Source organism: Balaenoptera ricei, chromosome 5 (assembly GCF_028023285.1).
Source record: "Balaenoptera ricei isolate mBalRic1 chromosome 5, mBalRic1.hap2, whole genome shotgun sequence".
In the NCBI taxonomy this organism is placed as follows: Eukaryota; Metazoa; Chordata; class Mammalia; order Artiodactyla; family Balaenopteridae; genus Balaenoptera; species Balaenoptera ricei.
Genome location: NC_082643.1, coordinates 19,122,308 through 19,147,494, shown reverse-complemented (window position 1 = coordinate 19,147,494; position 25,187 = coordinate 19,122,308). Strand labels below are relative to the sequence as shown.

At 36.9% G+C, this 25,187-nt stretch overlaps 1 protein-coding gene across 1 annotated transcript; it reads left to right on the top strand.

Annotated features, from left to right (window-relative positions):
* The first annotated feature begins 4,726 nt into the window (after nucleotides 1–4,726).
* Nucleotides 4,727–24,945, top strand: LOC132366347 (alcohol dehydrogenase S chain). The gene is made up of 9 exons (XM_059923914.1): nucleotides 4,727–4,799; nucleotides 7,691–7,792; nucleotides 13,558–13,696; nucleotides 15,432–15,519; nucleotides 15,617–15,836; nucleotides 18,093–18,353; nucleotides 21,257–21,392; nucleotides 22,352–22,490; nucleotides 24,752–24,945. The coding sequence occupies exons 1-9, from the start codon at nucleotides 4,782–4,784 to the stop codon at nucleotides 24,774–24,776; spliced, it is 1,128 nt and encodes a 375-aa protein (XP_059779897.1). The 5' UTR covers nucleotides 4,727–4,781; the 3' UTR covers nucleotides 24,777–24,945.
* Nucleotides 24,946–25,187: the final 242 nt, after the last annotated feature.

Sequence of the window (25,187 nt, the reverse complement as noted above, 5' to 3'; positions counted from 1 at the left end):
GATTTATCACACGTACTTTAATTTTTCCTTTGTAATTTCTCTTTTCATTCTTTCTTTGCTACTTTCACGAAGCCCTGGGACTAGAGCAGTAAAGAGATGAGTGCAGACTTTGGAGCTGAACTGTTAGAATCCTTATTCTGCCCCACATTGGCAGGGGAACCTGGTTCTGGGCCTGGGTTTCCTCATCTATAAAAAGGAATATAGTAGTACTGCATAGGATTGAAAATTTTTAGTAAATATAAAGCACTTAGAACAGTGCCTGGCACATGCTTAATCTATGTATTTGCTAGCTACTAGTATCATCATTATTATTCTTTATTAAGAACTTTGGAGAAAACCTCTTAGAATCTTCCCTCAATCAACTTTTTAATATATTATCTTCAGTTTCTTATCTACAAAGGGTGATGTATGATAATATCTTCCTAATAAATATTAAGCTAAACAATGTAAATAAAGCACTAATAAAGTAATCACTCAATAAAATTTGGCTATATTTAGTAATATAATGCGATGATCAATAAAAAAAAATACTATCCTTTGGAAAATCAGCATAGATTCTTCGTGGTTAAACAACTGTTTTCAGTGTGTAGATTGCATCTTTCCCTGGTACATATTTTCGTATTATTTAAAGTGCGGAATTCATGCCATTTTGCATTGCTTTAAAATTATTATATGATATCGCTTATATGTGGAATCTAAAAAAATGATACAAATGAACTTATTTACAAAACAGAAATAGACACAGACACAGAAAACAAGCTTATGGTTACCAAATGGGAAAGTGGGGAGAGATAAATTAGGAGTTTGGGATTAACATATACACACTACTATATATAAAATAGATAACCAACAAGGACTTATTGTAGAGCACAGGGAACTATACTCGATATTTTGTAATAGCCTATAAGGGAAAAGAATCTGAAAAAGAAAAGATAGATAGAGATAGATAGATAGAGAGGTAGATAGAGAGGTAGATAGGTAGATAGATATGTATAATTGAGTCAATTTGCTGTATATCTGAAACTAAAACAACATTGTAAATCAACTATACTTCAATTTTTAAAAAATCATTACATAATATTTGTTTCTGCATCATCTCAAAAATTATCATTTGTGTAGCACTTCAGCATATTGATCCATAATATTTCACTAAAACATCTGCTACGCACTCAGATAATTCGAACTTGGAACTCAGAGAAAACTGTCAAGAAAATCTGCATGGCTTTGTCTTAACACTTCTCTGAGATTATTTCCTAAGACCTTTCACAAGGAGATCTACAAATATTTTAAACATTCTATACATGCTCTTTAGGTCAGGATCAGGGGTCAAAGTTGCCAAAATATTTTCTAACTTGGGGGAAAAGGAGATAACTTTAACTCCCTCAAAAACTTAGGCTTCAATGTCAAAGTAAAATGTTAAGTAAATACTTGATTTTTTTTTTTATTAATTATTTTATATTTTATTTTTGGCTGCATTGGGTCTTTGTTGCTGTGCACGGGCTTTCTCTGGTTGCGGCGAGCGGGGGCTACTCTTCGTTGCAGTGTGCGGGCTTCTCATTGCAGTGGCTTCTCTTGTTGCAGAGCATGGGCTCTAGGTGTGTGGGCTTCAGTAGTTGTGGCACGCGTATTCAGTAGCTGTGGCTCAGGCTCTAGAGCGCAGGCTCAGCAGTTGTGGTGCATGGGCTTAGTTGCTCCATGGCATGTGGGATCTTCCCAGACCAGGGCTCAAACCCATGTCCCCTGCATTGGCAGGCGGATTCTTAACCACTGCGCCACCAGGGAAGTCCAATACTTGATTTGTAGTATTGGATTTGGGCAGTTTAAACATATTGCCATAGCAACTTAAATGTTTGGCTGTTGCTAACCTCCCTCTTTACGCTGCCCAAACCCCACAATATTTGAAAGCTATTAGATTATTTATGCACCCATGAGAAGAGTTACATCTTTTTCCTTTCCAAATATCTTTTAAGTAAATATTAACCACATTGTTTTGCCAAGTCATTTGGCCTATAAAATAAAGAATTTGGATTGGATGGTTTCTAATCTCCTTGCTAGTTAAAGAGTTCTTTCTCAGGCCTTATAAAATGTGGGGCCCACTGTTGTGGATAGATAGCTGAATGTCTTATTCAAACACTGTTCTGCCCTGCCTTCTTTTTATAAAGTAGTGGGAAAAATATGGGCTTCTGAATTGGGCAGACCTCGTTTAGGATTCTTCCATTGCCACTTTCCAGCTTCATGATACCATTTGAGATGGTGTAGCTCTCTACAGCTGCATAAACTCAACCATCTGTTTTTAACTGACTATTTCATGGCTGGACACCTGATACAGACTGATGTTTGCGTTCCCCAAAATTCATATGTTTGAACCTAATCCTCAATAGCTGGTATTTGGAGGTGGGGCCTTTGGGAGGTGACTAGGTCATGAGGGTGGAGCCCTCATGAGTGAGATTAGTGCCCTTATAAAAGAGGCCCTAGCATGCTCCCTTGCTCCTTCCACCATGTAAGGACACAGTGAAAAGATGGCCATCTATGAACAGGAAGTAGGCTCTCACCAGACACAGAATCTGCCAGCACCTTGACCCAGCCTCCAGAACTATGAGAAATAAATGTTTATTGTTTAAACTACCCAGTCTATGATATTTTTGTTATAGCAGCCCAGACAGACTAAGACAGCACCTGACCCAACTGCTTGACAGAGAGACTTTAGTTAAAAGATAGAAGACTTACGGCCAAGCTATGTTCCGAGAGAGAAAGAGAGAGAGAGAGAGAAAGAGAGGGAGAGGGAATCAAAGATATGAAATAGCCAGTTAGCCCTGATATTTCACTTTTTCAGGGCATACCATTCACTTCTTGTCCTTTGATGCTTATGTGATTGCCTATTATATTCATACCCTAACACTCTTATTAACATCAGCCTGAGTATCTTGATGTTCTTGAAGCCAATATTTCTGACTTGGATAGGGTATTTAGTGATGTATAATTTCTGAGCTTCTATTATCTCATCTGTAAAATGGGAATAATAATAGTATCTTCCTTGTAGGATTGCTCTGAGGATTGTATATGAGAATGTAGGAAAAACTCCCAGTAGAGTTCTGGAAACATAGTAGGTGCTCAATTAATGGTGGCCATTAGCTTCCTGTAAATTTATATCTCATAAATAAACCACCAATTTATTAAGAATTTACATTATTCCCCATACCCTATCCTTCCATTATCCTATAAACACATGAATCCCATGAGTCTTTCAAATTGGTTAGGATATATCAGCCCCTTGATACCATCCAGAATCTCTAAAAAGTGGTCAGACTCCCTTTCTTTGCACTGCTCTCCTCCACAAGTTAAGGTGGTGAGAGCAGGGTGGTGGCCATTCCTTAGAAGTGGTGCCTACTCAATGATTATAAGACCACAGTGAGATTGAAGACCTTTCTTGCTTCTCCTCTTGGTGGATGTAGTGCAACCCTAGTATGGTTTTCTACACCTGCATAAGTAAAGTTGGAAACAGACAATAGTGTTGTTCCCTTGACAATTCCAGAGAAACATACCCTTTTGGTTAACATATACATGTTGACAGACTAAATCTAATTAAGTAGTTGAATGCACTATGTCCTCCAAGTGCTGGTAAAAGACTTGAGATTTATTAAAAATCAAACTCTTTCTCATACTCACTGCACTGAACAAAGGACAATGGAAATGCACAGGAGTTTTCTTGACTAATTGCCAAAGTGATCATTATTTAGTTTCTAACTTAAATGTCTTCTCTCTACAAAGCCGCCTCTGAGTCCTTCAGTCAGAATGCCCTCCCTCTGATATAGAACATCACAGATGGTCTGACTTGGTTGCCTGTGTCTTTTTCCACCATAGATTGTGAGTTTACTTTTATGGATGATCATTGTAGCTAACACTTATTAAAGGCTGTCCTGTGTGTCAGGCACCCTAAGTGCTTTAAAAGGATTAACTCATTTGTCCATCAAACAACCTTTTCAGGTGGCACTACTATTCATCCTCATTTTACAGATAAGGAAACTAAGGCCAAGGACAGTTAAATAACAAGACCAAGTTCACACAGCTAGTAAGGACAGGGTCTGCTCAAATCCAAGGTCATGCTATAACCACCGCCTCATAATGCCTCCTGGCACGGGTAGAGGCCATCTCTTATCCATCATTGTCACCCCACGGTACCCAGCTGAGTGTCTGGAACAGGGAAGTTCCCAGCCAGTGCTAATTGGTATTGAGTGGAGCAGAAATGCCAGAAACAGTGAGCACCTTTGCTGTCACTGACTGGTGTCTGACTTCTCTGCTGTGAAGAGGAGGAAAGTGCTGAAGCAAACACATTCCTTAGGCTTGTAACTCTCTCCGTCCAAAGGTATTTGTGCTGCTTTCTTACTCCTCCTCCTTGCTAACTGTATTATGTGGATTAGAAGTTGGAGCTTAGTTCACACAAAGGGAAAACAGAACTCTGAACATCCTGTGTGGGACTGAGAGAGGAGAAATACGTAATCCAGGAAAAAGATATATCTAGGGAAATATTTAACCTGACGAAATCAATTTGTTATCTGAAATCAGCATATTGCAAACAGTCAGTGTTTGAGTGCCCTGTTCTTCCTGATTTGACTTGGTTAAAGATAAGCTTATGGGCGGGACTTAAAGATCGCGGATCACATGTGTAGAATTGGGCATTATCCAAGCAAACAATAATCTGTGCAATATATCTGTTGTACATACTTAAGCAGGGAAGAGTCTGTAAGAATTCACATCTCCTGGCCTGCAGAGAAAGCAGAAACATGAGTACAGCAGGAAAAGTAAGGCAACTTTTCTTTTACTTTTGGAATTATATTCTAATTAATATAATACACAAAGAGATACAGTATTTAATGAATAACTTAAAATTCATATAAAAATTAGAAATAATATATACTGAAATACAACATAGAATATATGCTTCAATATACAAGGTATATTAAACTACAACTGAGATGGGCAATACCTAAATATCTTTAACAAAATGTATAGCATTATACCTACTACAGTCTATATTTCATATATTAAATAAATGTGAAGTAGTACGTCCAATCATGAGTAATTTTCAAATCTAAAGTTAGAAATGAAATGTTTTTATCAAGAAGTTATCTTTATGTTAAGATACCATAATATGAATGTTATTCTTTATAATCATATTCTTTTTATGAATACAGTAAAGTTAAGTGTGACAAAACTTTTATTGATCTCAAAGCATTAGAACCATCAAGACTAAACAAACCAACATCAACATGCAAATTATGATTTAAAAGGGTCCTATTATGGCACAATTCAGGAAATTTCCATAGAAATCCTATAGAACAGTTGTACCCAACCCCTGGGCTGCTTAGAAACCTGGCCTCACAGCAGGAGGTGAAAGGCAGGCCAGCGAGTGAAGCTTCATCTGCTGCTCCCCATCGCTCGAATTACCCCCTAAACCATCCCCCTTCCCCAACCCCCCGGTCCGTGGAAAAATTTTCTTCCACGAAACCAGTCCCTGGTGCCAAAATGTTGGGGACCACTGCTATAGAACGACATCTTCTTCATGTAAAAGTCAATGTGATTTAAAAAAAACAAAGTTAATACTGATACAGTTTGAACCACTTATTAGCACTGGGAACAGAGATATTTGGGTCTAAGTCTTCCATAGATTCATGTTTATTTGTTCAATGTGCTTACAGTTACAGAGAAATACATGTGGTTATTCAGTACAATCAATTCATGTTGTTTAACTTCTTCACGGCAAAAGCCTGTGTAACTGTTTCCAGTAGGTTTGCTGTGTTAAGAGTTGATTGCACAATATAATACCTTGCTATAATGACTCAACTGAAAGATTCTGAGGTTTCTACACACATTTTCTGTGTGTGTGACACACAGAAGGCCTATATCAATGAGATTGGTTGGAAATCGTATGGGTAACCAATTGTCAGTTTTCTTATTCTAACTTTATTTTCATCCATTACTGATTAGCATTTACAGTGGCATATTACATTTCAAATGAAGAATAGTAAAGAAAAAGAAAAATTAAATTTTCCAAAACTCAGCTTGAAAGAGTTCACAGAGATCAAAAGGGTAAACCAAATGTATTAATGATAATTATAAATTATAGGCAATCAATCCTCACTCCTCAGGTGCAACATCAATAAATTTTAGCTATATGATAACACTTCATTTATGTTTACCCTTCCTGCACTGTATGTTCTTCAAATGCTAAATGGCAACAATAATAATACCTACTTTCATAAGGTGGTTGTGAGAATTTAATAAATTCATATCAAATTTTTTCATACTGGAAAGCATTGAAAATAGTGCCTGGCACATAGAAATAATTTAATAAATATTAGTCACTGCTATTACTGTTGTTATTGCTATCTAACCTCTAATCTTTTGTTAATCTTTTACTACCATCAAGTAGTGAAAAGATAAAATGATGTTAATTCTTTGGACACCCAGCTTTGTGATTCTGGGAAAAGTGCTTAGTCAATTACTAACTCAGTTGAGCCTCAATCTTTTCATCTGTAAAATAAAACTAATAATTCAATAATACTGCCCTGTGAAGTTTAAAAGTCAAACATGTATCAATAACTCACCCAGCACAGCCACTTGTGCCTGCTACATCATTGGCACCCAATAATCAACACCTATCTACCATTAGTGTATTATTTCCAAATACTCTTATATTTATTGTGGAACTGACCATGACAAACACTTTGCAAAGTAGAAGGATTTCACATACAAATAATGAAAATAAATTATCAGATAAATTTCAATTGAATTTTTATCATATTTGCAATATGTTAATTCTCTCTAGAAAACACTGTCAACTACACAAGCTTTGCAAAAATGAACACAAGTCTTATACTACATTCCCAAGTACTAAAAATGTGTTCAACTTTTATTTGTAAGAACACCTGTAAGTAAGCTATGCTAGCTAGAAAGTCAAATACACAGTTGTCCCATTTTTAAATACATGCGTGTGTTGTGTGTGTGTAGCGTTTTAACCTCTACAATTTTGGGTTCAAGTGTAATTTGGAAGAAATCCCTATACACAAATTATATAACAAAACAGAGCTGCCAAAGCTAACTTTCAAATAAGCGATGCAAACAAATAGCACATAGAACAAGTGTAGAGAGAAAATCAAAGGAACAGGCAAATAGAGAGAGAGAAACCCTAGGCAGGGAGGCAAGTCCATAATTGGAATCATAAAGTCAGATCATTTTGGCTTAAGTGCAGAACTGAGCAAGGGAGAAATCAGTATAATGTGAACAGACGCTGAATCTGTCGGCAAAGTGATAGTGATTTAGAACTTCACATACGAGCCAATAGTTTTGGGTAAACAACCAATTTCAGGACCGCATTAGGAAATAGAAGCAATAAACAATCCTTAGAGGAAAAAAAAACCCCATGATGTTCTTTCTTCATAAAAGAATATATTCCATTTTATCTCAGTGTCTCACTATAGTTAATTCTGTTTCTCTTTCCTTGTGGTATTGCTTTACACATTTTTATAAAGAGGTACTATTATTCTTTTTGCAAATCAAAGGTTTTCATTTCTGTGTAACAATGTTAGGTTCCAGACATGGGGCTAGATGTTGCACGTAAAAAGGTAAAAGACACAACCCCTGACTTCAAGGGTGGGGAAAAACTGGTATCATCTTTCTGTTCAATTTTCAGGTAATAAAATGCAAAGCAGCTGTGCTATGGGAGCTCAAAAAACCATTTTCCATTGAGGAGGTGGAGGTTGCACCCCCTAAGGCCAATGAAGTTCGTATTAAGGTAAAACTTTCTTCCATTTCTATTTAATCTTAGGTTTAAAAATTTCAGAGAGTAACAATGAAAATTACCAAAATCCATTAAGAGGCACTTTTCATGTGGTTATCCAGACAGTGGAATTACATTCATAGCCAAGGAAAGTTGTAAGTATAAATTGTTAAACTTTTTAAAAAGAGACCAAAGAGTTTTACTGAGCTCTGACCACCACAGCAACAGTCAGCTCTACCCACCACCAGAGCCTCCCATCAAGCCTCTTAGATAGCCTCAACCACCAGAGGGCAGACAGCAGAAGCAAGAAAAACTACATCCTGCAGCCTGTGGAAGAAAAACCACATTCACAGAAAGATACACAAGATGAAAAGGCAGAGGGCTATATACCAGATGAAGGAACAAGATAAAACCCCAGAAAAACAACTAAATGAAGTGAAGATAGGCAACCTTCCAGAAAAAGAATTCAGAATAATGATAGTGAAGATGATCCAGGACCTCGGAATAAGAATGGAGGCAAAGATCGAGAAGATGCAACAAATGTTTAACAAAGACCTAGAAGAATTAAAGAACAAACAAACAAAGATGACCAATTCAATAACTGAAATGAAAACTACACTAGAAGGAATCAATAGTAGAATAACTGAGGCAGAAGAACGGATAAGTGACCTGGAAGACAGAATGGTGGAATTCACTGCTGCAGAACAGAATAAAGAAAAAAGAATGAAAAGAAATGAAGACAGCCTAAGAGACCTCTGGGACAACATTAAACGCAACAACATTCACATTAGAGGGGTCCCAGAAGGAGAAGAGAGAGAGAAAGGACCAGAGAAAATATTTGAAGAGACTGCAGTTGAAAACTTCCCTAACATGGGAAAGGAAATAGCCACCCAAGTCCAGGAAGCACAGAGAGTCCCATACAGGATAAACCCAAGGAGAAACACGCTGAGACACATAGTAATCAAATTGGCAAAAATTAAAGACAAAGAAAAATTATTGAAAGCAGCAAGGGAAAAACGACAAATAACATACAAGGGAACTCCCATAAGGTTAACAGCTGATTTCTCAGCAGAAACTCTACAACAGAAGGGACTGGCATGATATACTTAAAGTGATGAAAGGGAAGAACCTACAACCAAGATTACTCTACCCGGCAAGGATCTCATTTAGATTTGATGGAGAAATCAAAAGCTTTACAGACAAGCAAAAGCTAAGAGAACTCAGCACCACCAAACCAGCTCTACAACAAATGCTAAAGGAACTTCTCTAAGTGGGAAACACAAGAGAAGAAAAGGACCTACAAAAACAAACCCAAAACAATTAAGAAAATGGTCATAGGAACGTACATATCGATAATTACCTTAAACGTGAATGGATTAAATGCTCCAACCAAAAGACATAGGCTTGCTGAATGGATAAAAAAACAAGACCCATATATATGCTGTCTACAAGAGACCCACTTCAGACCTAGGGGCACATACAGACTGAAAGTGAGGGGATGGAAAAAGATATTCCATGCAAATGGAAATCAAAAGAAAGCTGGAGTAGCTATACTCATATCAGATAAAATAGACTTTAAAATAAAGAATGTTACAAGAGACAAGAAAGGACACAACATAATGATCAAGGGATCAATCCAAGCAGAAGATATAACAATTATAAATATATATGCACCCAACATAGGAGCACCTCAATACATAAGGCAACTGCTAACAGCTATAAAAGAGGAAATCGACAGTACCACAATAATAGTTGGGGACTTTAACACCTCACTTACACCAATGGACAGATCCAAAATGAAAATAAATAAGGAAACCGAAGCTTTAAATGACACAATAGACCAGATAGATTTAATTGATATTTATAGGACATTCCATCCAAAAACAGCAGATTACACTTTCTTCTCAAGTGCGCATGGAACATTCTCTAGGATAGATCACATCTTGGGTCACAAATCAAGCCTCAGTAAATTTAAGAAAACTGAAATCATATCAAGCATCTTTTCTGACCACAATGCTATGAGATTAGAAATGAATTACAGGGAAAAAAAACGTAAAAAACACAAACACGTGGAGGCTAAACAATACGTTACTAAATAACCAAGAGATCACTGAAGAAATCAAAGAGGAAATCAAAAAATACCTAGAGACAAATGAGAATGAAAAAACAACGATCCAAAACCTATGGGATGCAGCAAAAGCAGTTCTAAGAGGGAAGTCTATAGCTATACAAGCCTACCTAAAGAAACAAGAAAAATCTCAAGTAAACAATCTAACCTTACACCTAAAGGAATTAGAGAAAGAAGAACAAACAAAACCCGAAGTTAACAGAAGGAAAGAAATCATAAAGATCAGAGCAGAAATAAATGAAATAGAAACAAAGAAAACAATAGCAAAGATCAATAAAACTAAAAGCTGGTTCTTTGAGAAGATAAACAGAATTGATAAGCCATTAGCCAGATTCTGCAAGAAAAAGAGGGACAGGACTCAAATCAATAAAATTAGAAATGAAAAAGGAGAAGTTACAACAGACACCGCAGAAATACAAAGCATCCTAAGAAACTACTACAAGCAACTCTATGACAATAAAATGGACAACCTGGAAGAAATGGACAAATTCTTACAAAGGTATAACCTTCCAAGACTGAACCAGGAAGCAATAGAAAATATGAACAGACCAATCACAGGTAATGAAATTGAAACTGTGATTAAAAATCTTCCAACAAACAAAAGTCCAGGACCAGATGGCTTCACAGGTGAATTCTATCAAACATTTAGAGAAGAGCTAACACCCATCATTCTCAACTCTTCCAAAAAATTGCAGAGGAAGGAACACTCCCAAACTCATTCTATGAGGCCACCATCACCCTGATACCAAAACCAGACAAAGATACTACAAAAAAAGAAAATTACAGACCAATACCACTGATGAATATAGATGCAAAAATCCTGAACAAAGTACTCGCAAACAGAATCCAACAACACATTAAAAGGATCATATACCACCATCAAGTGGGATATATCCCAGGGATGCAAGGATTCTTCAATATACGCAAATCAATCAATGTGATACACCATATTAACAAATTGAAGAATAAAAACCAGATGATCATCTCAATAGATGCAGAAAAAGCTTTTGACAAAATTCAACACCCATTTATGATCAAAACTTTCCAGAAAGTGGGCATACAGGGAACCTACCTCAACATAATAAAGGCCATGTACGACAAACCCACAGCAAATATCATTCTCAATGGTGAAAAACTGAAAGCATTTCCTCTAAGATCACGAACAAGACAAGGATGTCCACTCTCACCACTATTATTCAACATAGTTTTGGAAGTCCTAGCCTCAGCAATCAGAGAAGAAAAAGAAATAAAAGGAATCCAAATCAGAAAAGAAGAAGTAAAGCTGTCACAGTTTGCAGATGACATGATACTATACATAGAGAATCCTAAAAATGCCACCAGAAAACTACTAGAGCTAATCAATGAATTTGGTAAAGTTGCAGATACAAAATTAATGCACAGAAATCTCTTGCATTCCTATACACTAATGATGAAAAATCTGAAAGAGAAATTATGGAAACACTCCCATTTACCATTGCAACAAAAAGAATAAAATACCTAGGAATAAACCTACCTAGGGAGACAAAACACCTGTATGCAGAAAACTATAAGACACTGATGAAAGAAATTAAAGATGATACCAACAGATGGAGAGATATACCATGTTCTTGGATTGGAAGAATCAATATTGTGAAAATGACTCTACTACCCAAAGCAATCTACAGATTCAATGCAATCCCTATCAAATTACCAATGGCATTTTTTACGGAACTAGAACAAATCATCTTAAAATTTGTATGGAGACACAAAAGACCCCGAATAGCCAAAGCAGTCTTGAGGGAAAAAAACGGAGCTGGAGGAATCAGACTCCCTGACTTCAGACTATACTACAAAGCTACAGTAATCAAGACAATATGGTACTGGCACAAAAACAGAAACATAGATCAATGGAACAAGATAGAAAGCCCAGAGATAAACCCACACACCTATGGTCAATTAATCTATGACAAAGGAGGCAAAGATATACAATGGAGAAAAGACAGTCTCTTCAGTAAGTGGTGCTGGGAAAACTGGACAGCTACATGTAAAAGAATGAAATTAGAATACTCCCTAACACCATACACAAAAATAAACTCAAAATGGATTCGAGACCTAAATGTAAGACCGGACACTATAAAACTCTTAGAGGAAAACATAGGAAGAACACTCTTTGACATAAATCACAGCAAGATATTTTTTGATCCACCTCCTAGAATAATGGAAATAAAAACAAAAATAAACAAATGGGACCTAATGAAACTTCAAAGCTTTTGCACAGCAAAGGAAACTATAAACAAGATGAAAAGGCAACCCTCAGAATGGGAGAAAAGATTTGCAAACGAATCAACGGACAAAGGATTAATCTCCAAAATATATGAACAGCTCATTCAGCTCAATATTAAAGAAACAAACAACCCAATCCAAAAATGGGCAGAAGACCTAAATAGACATTTCTCCCAAGAAGACATACAGATGGCCAAGAAGCACATGAAAAGATGCTCAACATCACTAATTATTAGAGAAATGCAAATCAAAACTACAATGAGGTATCACCTCACACCAGTTAGAATGGGCATCATCAGAAAATCTACAAACAACAAATGCTGGAGAGAGTGTGGAGAAAAGGGAACCCTCTTGCACTGTTGGTGGGAATGTAAATTGATACAGCCACTATGGAGAACAATATGGAGGGTCCTTAGAAAACTAAAAATAGAATTACCATATGATCCAGCAATCCCACTACTGGGCATATACACAGAGAAAACTGTAATTCAAAAAGACACATGCACCCCAATGTTCATTGCAGCACTATTTACAATAGCCAGGTCATGGAAGCAACCTAAATGCCCATCAACAGACGAATGGATAAAGAAGTTGTGGTACATATATACAATGGAATATTACTCAGCCATAAAAAGGAACGAAATTGAGTCATTTGTTGAGAAGTGGATGGATCTAGAGACTGTCATACAGAGTGAAGTAAGTCAGAAAGAGAAAAACAAATATCGTATATTAACGTATGTATGTGGAACCTAGAAAAATGGAACAGATGAACCGGTTTGCAGGGCAGAAGTTGAGACACAGATGTAGAGAACAAACGTATGGACACCAAGGGGGGAAAACCGCAGTGGGGTGGGGATGGTGGTGTGCTGAATTGGGCGATTAGGATTGACATGTATACACTGATGTGTATAAAATTGACTGATTAAAAAAAAAAAGAGAGACCAAAGAGTATATACAGTATAAATCTAGTAAAATTAAAAAGAATTTATGTGTTAATACAGAAAAATAAGTGCAAAGGAATATATATCCAGATTTTAAATCAATTAGCATTAGATGGTAGCATTTAAGTAACTATTTTCTTGGTGCTAATCTGCATTTCCTACTTCTATACAAACAATGGCCTCCTTGTATATTATATGACTTAAATATTTCAGAAACAATTATTTCACCAATTATTCCAAATTGTTTAATGCATGAAAGGAAAGTAGAGGAGGGTTTTAGGCTGAATAATCTTGGGTATAAATTGAATCTGTATTTGGGAAGAGTAGGAATTATCAGTAAAACCCGTGAAAACTCTTTAGCGCAAATTCAGGAAACTGGGTATGTTAAGTCCATCTGAGTGAGGGTCATAATCTTTTCTGAATGTAATCATCCCCCCTTTACCCTGTAGATGGTGGCCACAGGAGTCTGTCGCTCAGATGACCATGCGATTAATGGATCTTTGTTCACACCTCTTCCTGCGATCATAGGCCATGAGGCAGCTGGCATTGTGGAGAGCATTGGAGAAGGGGTGACTACAGTAAAACCAGGTACAGAATTCACAGTTGGGGAATGTGCTTTGGTTCAGGACTCCAAGACGATCCAGCCTGGATGATGACACTGAAGTAATAAGAGATGAAAGCACTTGCTCAAGGCTGAGCTAGGACTTGACTGGAGGTCTCTTCCTTTCCTCCCTCCCTGCCTGTCTCAGGCATGTATGCATCCATGCACTCCTGTATTCTCTCCTTCAGCAAGTATTTCTTGAGGACCTACTAGATGTCAGCCACCATGTTAGATCCTGGGAATACATGAGGATCAAAAAAGACCCAGTGCCTGCCAGGGTGGAGTTCATAATGAATTAATTCCCATTTTAGTGTTGCTAAGCAGTGTCTTCTATCAGGTCCAAAGAAAACTACAAATGAGACAAGGGAAAAAACATGTCTGTGTCCTGAGCCTCTAGATCAGTGTATGGAACCTGTTCTGTGCTGACTTCACACAATGGGGATTGTGAGGCCATGACTGAATCAACATGATCTCTTCTCAGGTGGGAAGTGGAGCCCATTCACTGATTTCCCCTTCCAATATGGCCTTCTTTCCTGAACACGGAATGAACAAAACAGACTAGTTGGCAGGAAATGAAAGAGAACTAGCAGAAGGCATCCTGCCATAAACAATATCTGTTTTATTACCTTTAACCATGATTAAATGTGACTGGTTACCAAGTACTATTTTTCTTTAATATTTATTTTATCCTAATATTATTGTGTATTAATACAGATAAATATTTTTAGAGGTAAACTGTGAATAAACAGAAAATTTCCATGCTATCATCTCATATAAAGTTTATCTATTAAATGTTATCTTTCTGAGTCTTTTGGATAAGTAGTATAGATGATTAAAAATAAATATTTTTAATTCTAAAAAATCACTTTAGCCAGTAGATATGACCTCCCTGCTTACCAAATACTTAATTGACCTGTGAACAGAAAATAATAAAATAAGTTGTCTGGTTTGAGTTTCAGCTCTCAGTATTTCCTTTAGTTAGAAATCTATTAATAATAAATGACACCCCTACTTTTCACCCCTGCTCCCTCCACCATAGCAGTAAAAATGAACTATCCACAAATTATCAGCTACAAACATTGGAAAGTCAGTTCTTATCCTAAAAGAAAGTGTCTAACTTATTATTGAGGGTTGAGGTTTTCAAAGGCATTTCTTAAGTTCTTATGTGTCCTATTTTTGTATGTTTTCCTTAAAAAGGATTTTTTTTTAAAAAAAGGACTCATTTCATAGTAGAGATAAGCATAATCACTTTGAAAAGCCAAGAAATAGTTGTTGAGATTCTCACTGTTATTGTACCCCAAACTATTACAAAATACTGGATCATCTAGTGGAACTATGGCAGCCTGCTCACAACTTAAATTTATATTTACACTTACAGTGAGAATATTTGTTTTAATTATAAGGATTAAATGAGATGATACATATAAAATCCTCAAGAGAAAGGGCACACAATAAAAGATAACTATCAACACAGTGGAACCACTTCTAAAACTCCATGTTGTTTTCCACATTTGCATTTTCTTTGGGCATCTTCAGGCATACGTAAACCCAAACTGGTAACGATGCTGGCAGGCAATGACCAAGACATAGTGCTGACTGGACCCTATTCTTGGAGACTTTTCAAAGTCAAGTGCCTCTAATACATATATGTAAGCTTTAAGCTCTAGCTCTATTAATTCCTGGGTAGAAATTTAAGAAGAATTTGTTTTACCCCTTCCCCAGGTGATAAAGTCATCCCACTCTTTGTTCCCCAGTGTGGAAAGTGCAGTCTTTGTAAACACCCGGAAGGCAATTTCTGCCTGAAAAACACGTAAGTTTCTGATACTCTCCTTATGCAGCCAAGGAATTTGCACATCAGTTATACTCCTGTCTCATACCCTCATGTACCTGTGTGTTGCACTGACCAGTGTGACCAAGCCTCGGGGGACCCTTATGGATGGTACCAGCAGGTTCACCTGCAGAGGGAAGCCCATCTACCACTTCATCGGCACCAGCACCTTCACCCAGTACACAGTGGTGGATGAGATGTCAGTGGCCAAGATTGATGCAGACTCACCGCTGGAGAAAGTCTGTCTCATTGGCTGTGGATTTTCTACTGGTTATGGGTCTGCAGTCAAAGTTGCCAAGGTAGGAATTACAATGGGTGATAAAATCAGCTACACTCAGACTGTCAGGAGCTAAAAGGAGAGCAGTTTCTCACAGGAATCAGAGATCATTCTACACAGATTTACTGGTAGCTTCTCCCCCCACCACCATAATAACATTGACATGCTCCATAGAATTGAGGGTGTTGATTATAAGTAGAAAATGCCCTCAGAAGGAATTGAGAGCACATCCTAGAAAATTTATGTTAATCACAAATGAAAAGCTGTTGATAATTAACTAAGAGAAAGTAAAGATGCTTTCAATAATTATTCTTCTGAATGTGTTTTTTTATGGGATTACTAAATTTTAGAGCTGAGAGCTCATTTTGTCATTCATTTTGTAGTTAGCACCAACATGAGCCATACACAGCAGTTTCCACTAAGTTCTGAGTCAGGAAAAGTAAATGAAATGAAGGGGTTGCCTTTGAGGAGTATCTAGTCCATGGATCTTCTACTCCCAGAATTAGGATCAACAGTAGATTTCAAAGCCTTACCTGATATCCCAATATACTTCCAAACTGAGGGTCGCCAACATACCCACTCTGTGGATCTCTATGAGGAAAGCAATGAAGCTTCAATGATGCATGAAGCATTTATTCCATTGCTATACCTCCACCCCTGCCACGAATACACACACACACACACTTCAGAAGTGGTAGATTTTAAGGTGAAATTCTTTAAAGGCTCCTCTTCCCAAAAGGTTGGAAATCTAGTAGTATCCTTTCATTTTATGAAACTGAGGTCCAGAGACATAAAGCTATTTGCCCAAAATCTCACGACTGGTTAATATGACAGCTGTGACTAGCCTCTTTCTCAAAACTCCTGCTGAATCATAAACCATAATACATAATTACCAGCACTTTTAAATCACAATCACAAGCCTCATGTTTTTCTAAGGTAAAAAAGTGGTGTTGTACCCCACAGAAAGTTTACTTGGGACAGGAGGAACATTTCACCCACACTGAAGGCTAACTATAGCAGACTAGGTTTATTAAACAATTCCTTAGGCAAGTTAAACAATTGAGAGCACATGTTTTCCAAATTTCTGTGACCCTAGCACTAAGTCCCCTGTGCAACTGCATCATCTGAGCAGGTGGTCCAACTGAACCTACACACAGAGCAGAAGCCAAGGGCACTTGTGATGATGAATTTCATCCATTATTAAAATATAGACTAGCTTTTCATTGCATTATTCTTCATTAGTGTATTTTAAAAAGCAGACATAAAGACCCACTCAGAGCACACTGTTCCCAAGCAGTATTATCTTAAAATTACCTGTTAAATTTCCCCTGTTGTTAAGTTTGCTTTAAGCTGAGGATAACTCTTCTATGATTCACAGCTAATTTCTGCTCTCATTATACTGGTCATGACTACTGAAAGTTAATGAACCAAGGAGTTAATTATTGAGGGTTCAATTGGATTATTTTTTTTCAGTCTCCTCTCTTCTACTTATTATTTAATTTCCCCAAAATTGTGTTTGTGTATGTGTGATGGACTGAAGCTGGCTGTCAATAGATTCTCTTTAAGAGGGGGTCACTAGCATTTAGAGCTCAAAGATCATCCAGTCCACTGGCTCCCAGCTTGGGTTTCCCATTGGAGTCACCTGGAGACTTGGTCTTACCTGCAGAGAGTCTGATTTAATTGCTTATGGGGGCGTCCCTGGTGGCGCAGTGGTTGAGAATCTGCCTGCCAATGCAGGGGACACGGGTTCGAGCCCTGGTCCGGGAAGATCCCACATGCCGCGGAGCAACTAGGCCCATGGGCCACAACTACTGAGCCTGTGCGTCTGGAGCCTGTGCTCCCAACAAGAGAGGCCGCAATAGTGAGAGGCCCATGCACCGCGAAGAAGAGTGGCCCCCGCTTGCCGCAACTAGAGAAAGCCCTCGCACAGAAACGAAGACCCAGCACAGCCAAAAATAAATAAATAAATAAATAAATAAAAATAAATTTAAAAAATAAATAACTAAATAAATAAATTGCTTATGGGCTGTGACCTGGGTGTTCAGATTTTTTTCAAAGCTCCCCAGGTGAGTCTAATGTCCAGCAAAATTTGAGAACCACTGATCTAATTCAACCCCTTCATTTTAAACATGAAGCAGCTGAAGCCAAAAGAAGTTTTGACAACAGATGGACATAGTTTGAGTAGCTCCTGACAAGGGAAAAGCATGGCACTTTATACAATTTAGGCTCTTTCTAACAATCATTACTTAATCTGTTTTTGCATTTTCTGAAAACACAGGTCACCCAGGGCTCCACCTGTGCCGTGTTTGGCCTCGGAGGAGTTGGCCTGTCTGTTATCATGGGCTGTAAAGCAGCTGGAGCAGCCAGGATCATTGCAGTGGACATCAACAAAGACAAATTTGTAAAGGCCAAAGAGGTGGGTGCCACTGAGTGCATCAACCCTCGGGACTATGAGAAACCCATCGAGGAGGTGCTGAAGGAAATGAGTGGTGGAGGTGTGGATTTTTCATTTGAAGTCGTTGGTCGTTTTGACACCATGGTATGTACCCTGAAATGCCTTGAGATATCAGCTTCTGTATTCTAGAGTCTACTTTTATGCAGCAGAATATAAACATTATATATAAAGAATATTTTTTAAATTATGGCTATTTTCCATCTCCTATTTGTTACCTGGATTGCTTAATTATTATTATGAGGAATCTCATTCCATCAGTTAAGTATAACTGTCACAAGTATTATTTCCTTTTTAGAGACAGAAGAGGGTTTTTTTTACTGAGCCATCATAAATTTATTTTAATTTTTAGTTCAAAAAAAATTCAAACTCAAGTCAATATAAAGAATATAAATTCTGTTTTCAAGTTGGCAAGTTTGACTTTTCCCCCACATTCTTAACAAAAAATGGTTTGACAATTTTTATAGGTTTTAATGGGTATCATATTTTGGCCAAAAGAAAAAATGAGCAACTTTAGGCTCCGTATCATTTTATTAACAGAAAATATGCCCTGTTTTACCACAGCAGGCAGCACAGTGCCTGGTACATAATATGCATCCAAATCTGTGTGTTGAACTGAATACTTTAAAAAGTCAACAGGTTTTTCCACCAAAAAAATTTAAGTGATACGTATCTCATAGTGTTGTTTCTGGATTAAGTGAGATAAACATGTAAAATACTTAGCACGTGCCACCTGTCAGTAGCAAGCTCTTAATAAACGTCAGCTGGTGTCGTCAACATACAGTACTGTTTGCAATCTTGCAGCACTTACATCATCTTTAAAATATACATGATATTACTTTCAAATAATTACAATTATCAATTGCAACAGAGAACACATCCCTAGCTACATTTCACCTAACCAGAATTCTCTAGAATCCTAATGAAAAAACCCCCAGAGACCAACAAAAAAAAAAAGCCCACTTTTAAGGTTCTCCAGTAAGTCCCAGCAGTGTTGGTAGTAGGAAGCAGCACCTAAAAAGTAAAGCTCTTTGCAGCCTTGACCTGGGACAATATGCCATAGATGACTGAAGTTCCAATACAATCCAACTTCTTCCAAGGCTCTAGCCTTTCTCCTTATGCCATTTTTCTATGGGTTTCCCTCCATTTTCTCTTGTGGAATTGGACTGTTTTAAATATCTGATAGCCACATGTTCTAAAGTTCTCTGGTCTTCCAAATGTCATACTCCAAAATCAAAGGACTGATTATTATATATTTTGGGGGGGGATCCTAAACAACTTTCTTACTGCAAACCTGCTTAAAAACCTGACTGGAGGGGAAAGACTTTCTTTTCAAGTTCCAGAGTAATAGGTGTAGTTTAAAGTAAATTCACACCGGAGTTAAAAGCACATTTAAAACATGCCCATTCTAGGCCAACAACTATATGGAAAGGTGCTCAGCATCATTAATCACCAGGGAAATGCAAATCAGAACCACAAAGAGATATTACCTCATACTTGTTAGAGTGGCTATTATCAAAAGACAAGCAATAACAAGTGTTGGAGATGGTGTGGAGAAAAGGGAATTTTGTGCACTGTTGGTGGGAATGTAAAACTGGTACAGCCATTATGAAAAGCAGTATAAAGGTTCCTCCAAAAATTTAAGATAGAACTACCATATGATCCAGCAATCCCACTTCTGGGTATATATCCAAAGAATATAGAAATCACTATCTGCATCCCCATGTTCATTGCAGTATTATTGATAATAGCCAAGATATGGAAACAACCTAAATGTCCACTGATGGATGAATGGATAAAGAAATTGTGATGTATATATAATATATATAATATTAATTCATATGAATGAGTATTATTCAGCCATAAAAAAGAAGTCCTGCCATTTGCAACAACATGGAATAACCTGCAGGACATTATGCAAAGTGAAATAAGGAAGACACAGAAAGACAAATATTATATGACCTCTCTTATATGTGGAAACTAAAAAAATCAAATTCTTAGAACCACTGACAACAGATGGACATAGATGGACATGATGGACATGATGGACAGATGGACATGTTCTACTGAGTAGAACAGTGGTTGCCAGGGTCTGGAGGAGTGGGGGAGGAATGATGGGTAGATGTCAAAGAGTACACACTTTTAGTTATGAGTAAGTTCTGGAAACTTCCATGTACAGCATGGTTATTATAGTTAATACTACTGTACTGTATACTTCAAATTTGCTAAGAGAGTAGATCTCAGATGTTCTCACTACAAAAAAAGGTAGTAGCTATGTGAGGTGATGAATGTGAATTAACTTGATTGTGGTAATCATTTCACATGGCATATGTATATTAAATAATCACATTGTTCACCCTAAAAAATCACGTTGTACAACCTAAAAATAAACAATTTTCATTTGTCATTCATACTACAACAAAACTGGAAAAAAAATAAAGTACACAAATTAGGAAAAAAGTGTCCACTAGAAATGGGTGGTAGAAATGGGGATCCATTAAAAAGGGAGACTGTGAAGTGGGAAAGAGAGAAATGTTGATGATGTAATTGACCTTGTATCTGGTTCACCATCAAAATACCTGGTTCAAAGTACTGAGTTCAAAATATCTACTTAATAAGTAAATGAAGAATGAGTTAACTAACTCAGATTGCCCAGGGGTCATGTGATGATAAACATTACCTTTATTTGAGGAATCAGATTATATATATGTAATGATATTTACCTCTTTATTATTTTCTAAAGAAGACTTAAGTACATACAAACATACAAATTCATTCATCTATTGTCTCATTCAAAAATATTTTCTGGGCATTTTCCAAAGCCACACCTAGTGGCTTTAGGAAATAATGGGGAATGAAGAAAAAGGCATAATCTCTTCCGGCCACACACTCACAATTTAGCTAGATCCATATTACATGATACTGTGTATCATAAGTTGGGACTACCAGAAAATCCACTTTAATGATGCTACATATTAATTTTATTCCAGATGGCTGCCTTGTTGTGCTGTCAAGAAGCATATGGTGTAAGCGTCATTGTAGGAATACCTCCTAGTGCCCAAAATCTCTCTGTGAACCCCATGTTGCTGTTGACTGGACGTACCTGGAAAGGAGCTATTTTTGGTGGTACGTAGTTAGGCTTGAGGGCCAAATTCTTACTAACATCAGGATTTCTTCCTTTTTACAAGTGACAAGGCCAGGTTTTAAAATGCAATGTAGGGACTTCCCTGGTGGTGCAGTGGTTAATAATCCACCTGCCAATGCAGGGGACATGGGTTTGATCCCTGGTCCAGGAAGATCCCACATGCCGCGGAGCAACTAAGCCCAGGCACCACAACTACTGAGCCTGTGCTCTAGAGCCTGCGAGCCACAACTGAGCCCACATGCCACAACTACCGAAGCCTGGGCGCCTAGAGCCCATGCTCTGCAACAAGAGAAGCCACCACAATGAGAAGCTCGCGCACCGCAACGAAGAGTAGCCCCCACTCGCTGCAACTAGAGAAAGCCCGCGCGCAGCAACAAAGACCCAACACAGCCAAAATTAATTAATTTTAAAAAATAAAATGCAATGTAGTTTAAAAATAAACTAAAATTCCTTTGTATCTATAGGTTCCAAATCAACTAGATGTGGAACTAATGCACACAGAAAGTCCCAAGATAGACTTTAATGAGTCCCCATAAACTAACAAGGATCTTTCAACATCATCTCTTTTGATACTTGTGACTGCACAATGCACTGAAATACCTAGGAGGATCCAGGAAATCCATAGCGATAATTTATGTCTGCACTCACTGCCCAAATTTAGACAGTTGTTAAATCTTCTTCTTCACTTTGAGAATAACCATCTGTACTACGAGTTCTCTATGAGAGAAATAGTAACCAAGGACTCTAGTTTGTTTGGGGAGATTGTTTTAAAAAGTCAAACCACTCCAAAAGGATATTGAAACACACCATCTCTCTTAACCTCAGTAATAGTAGTCTGTGGACGTTTTATAAACTTTCATTTAAATTCTATGTGGAAAGTCTCCTCTCCAATTCTCCTCATATCTGGCTGAATCTAACATTGATGTCACTTCCTTTTCAGGCTTTAAAAGTAAAGATTCTGTCCCCAAACTTGTGGCTGATTTTATGGCTAAGAAGTTTCCACTGGATCCATTAATAACCCATGTTTTACCCTTTGAAAAAATAAATGAAGGATTTGACCTGCTTCGCTCAGGAAAGAGGTAGACTTTAAGTTTCTTTTTATGGTGCAGTTTGACTAACAGAGAAAAAAAGGTAGAAGGATGAGAGAAAGACAAGGATGCAGTACCTTGGTTTTCCATTCCCAGTTCAATCTTTGCATGTAGAACACTTAAGATCACGTTGTGAGAAGTTAAATGCTTTGCATTGCCTGTTTTGTTGAACCCAAATTATGTTGGTCACAGCAAATCTGAATGATCAGAGCCCTCTGCCTTCTTTACAAGAGAACTCTCACCTTTGCAAGGAAAAAGAATGAGACACACAGTCATATTATAACATGGAGTTACTGCAGTCCCTGCCTGGCCACCTAAAACTATTGACTATTTGACTATTAATAGCTATAAATTTAAATTACATTCAAGACATCCCAAAAACTCATTATGGGAGCTGGTGGAGCTATATAGGCATTATTTTCTATACAGATATTACTTTCTTCATTAAAATGTTATTATTGTTATTCCTTTTTTCCATTTACAAAGAATTTTTCACATATAAAAATTATTGCAAAGAGGAAGGGTACATAATGCTATTTTAAATCTTTAAATCTTACATGTTCTTCAAAGCTTAGGAAAACAAGCCAGTTCCATTTTCTACCTCTAACGTTTAACTTTTACAACCTAAAAAGAAGAATTTTATCATTTGCATTTATATATGGGGCACAATTAATAATAGGCAGTTTTACCTAACTCTCCCCTTCTTGTTCCATAGTCCCTGCTTTTTTCTGCAACTTCACACTTCTTCTCATGAGGTTTTCAATTTTAAGCAATATTTGTTTAGCACCCATACGCATAACACATACTAGGCACTTAGTCTGATAAATATTATTGAGGAAGAAAAGAAACTAGCATCCAAACAGTACCAGATTACATCCTTTCTAGAAAGCAGTTTGGTCATTTGTATCAGAAACCTTAAAAAACAAAACAAAAAAATAAAACTTAGATCCCATGTCCCAGCAATGCCATTTCTGAGAATATATTCTACAGAAATTATGAGATATGCAAATGTACATATGTTTAAGCATGTTCATCTATTATCTATAATATCAAAAATTGGAAACATCCCAAAAGTTTAACATTAAGGGGATAGTTAAATAAATTCCAAACATGTACTAGAAATCAATGAAGCCATTTAAAAAGAAATGATTTCATTAAATTGGGAAATTCTCCTGATGTAATTTTAGGCTATAGAGTAGAGAAAACAAACTTATATATACAATAGGGTTCCAAGTTTTCAATAAGAGCAATAAAAACTTGCATATGTTTAGAAAAAGTTGATCAAAATTCAAGAAAATATTAACACTGATTATTTCTGGGCTGTGGGATTACAGGTTATCTTTACTTTCTTCTTTATACTGTCCCTTACTTTCTAATTATCTACATACATTTTTCATATATATTATATATATACACACACACGTATACATATATATAATTTTTTTAAAATACAAAGACCACCTTTTTCTAAAGTATTTACCCATCAGAAGATGGTTTCTGGAAAGGACATTAGTTCCAGTAAAATGTAACATTTCTGATGTTTCCAAGAATAAAGTCTCACCCAGTACAAATCAATTCTTTTTTTTTCTACTTCTAAGTCTCCTTAAACATTTCTTTATCAAAGCTCTATTAAACTTTCAACATGCTCTTAACTTTATTACATTATCAGCACCTTTAGGCACATTACCTATCATCTTGTAATTTGTGCAACTTTGTGTTTGGATTTAAATCCCAGGATCCCACACTAGATGTGTGATCTAAAGAAAGTTACAAGTCTCTCCAAGTCTCAGTATCTACAATCTCTAAAATGGAAATAATATTAGAAACTGCCTCCTAGCATTGTTGTTTAAGTAAAGGTTTAAATGATAAAATACATGAAAAGCATCTACATAGTATGTGACAAATAGCATGAACTTATTACATATCATTACACATTGTTATTTTGTATTCCTTATTATACAAGGCATGTGGGATCTCAAAAATTATATTTTGAAAATCTAATACTTAATGAAGCCTAAATCGCAGTCATATTCAGGATATAATAGAGCTTCAGGTTGGAGAAAACACAACAGGAAAAGAGGAGATGACGTTTTACTTGACTTGACTTGAGTGCATTACGGATGGGAATGAAATAGCAGGAAACAAAGATAGCTTTTCAAAGAGACAAATCGAGTGCTCCTTGTACTCTCACATGGAAGAATGTATATTATCTAAACATTAAAACAATTAGTATCTTTTATTTTCTGTTTCAGTGTCCGTACCGTCCTGACATTTTGAGACTATACACATGCCTTCACTTGTAGCAGTCTCCCGGCTCCTCCATCATCTGAAACATCAGCCAAACATCATCAATAATTCTATTCTTCAGAGATACTACCAATAAATTATACATGGGGGCTTTCCAAAAGAAATAAAATTAATGTGAAATCATTTTTTAAGCAAATGCTTAAAATTCAAGTGAGAGCTAGATGAACCATCACATGGGTAATTGAGTCCAATAAACCCTCCTTCTTAATCATTCCACTCATGTTGAATCATGTCATCTTTCCCACTGAGGAAAGGTATTTCTTTTGACCTTTTGCACTTTTTGTATCTTTGCCACCCTTAGTCTTTGAAGCCTTAGTCATTGAGAAAGTCCTCATGATACTTATTCCCCAACATACATGTGATGGACTATTGTGCTCCAAG

Coding starts and splice junctions, on each gene's coding strand:
- LOC132366347 (XM_059923914.1), top strand. Junction 21,393..22,351: donor GAAAGGAGCTATTTTTGGTG/GTACGTAGTTAG, acceptor CTTCCTTTTCAG/GCTTTAAAAGTAAAGATTCT. Junction 22,491..24,751: donor CTGCTTCGCTCAGGAAAGAG/GTAGACTTTAAG, acceptor TTTCTGTTTCAG/TGTCCGTACCGTCCTGACAT.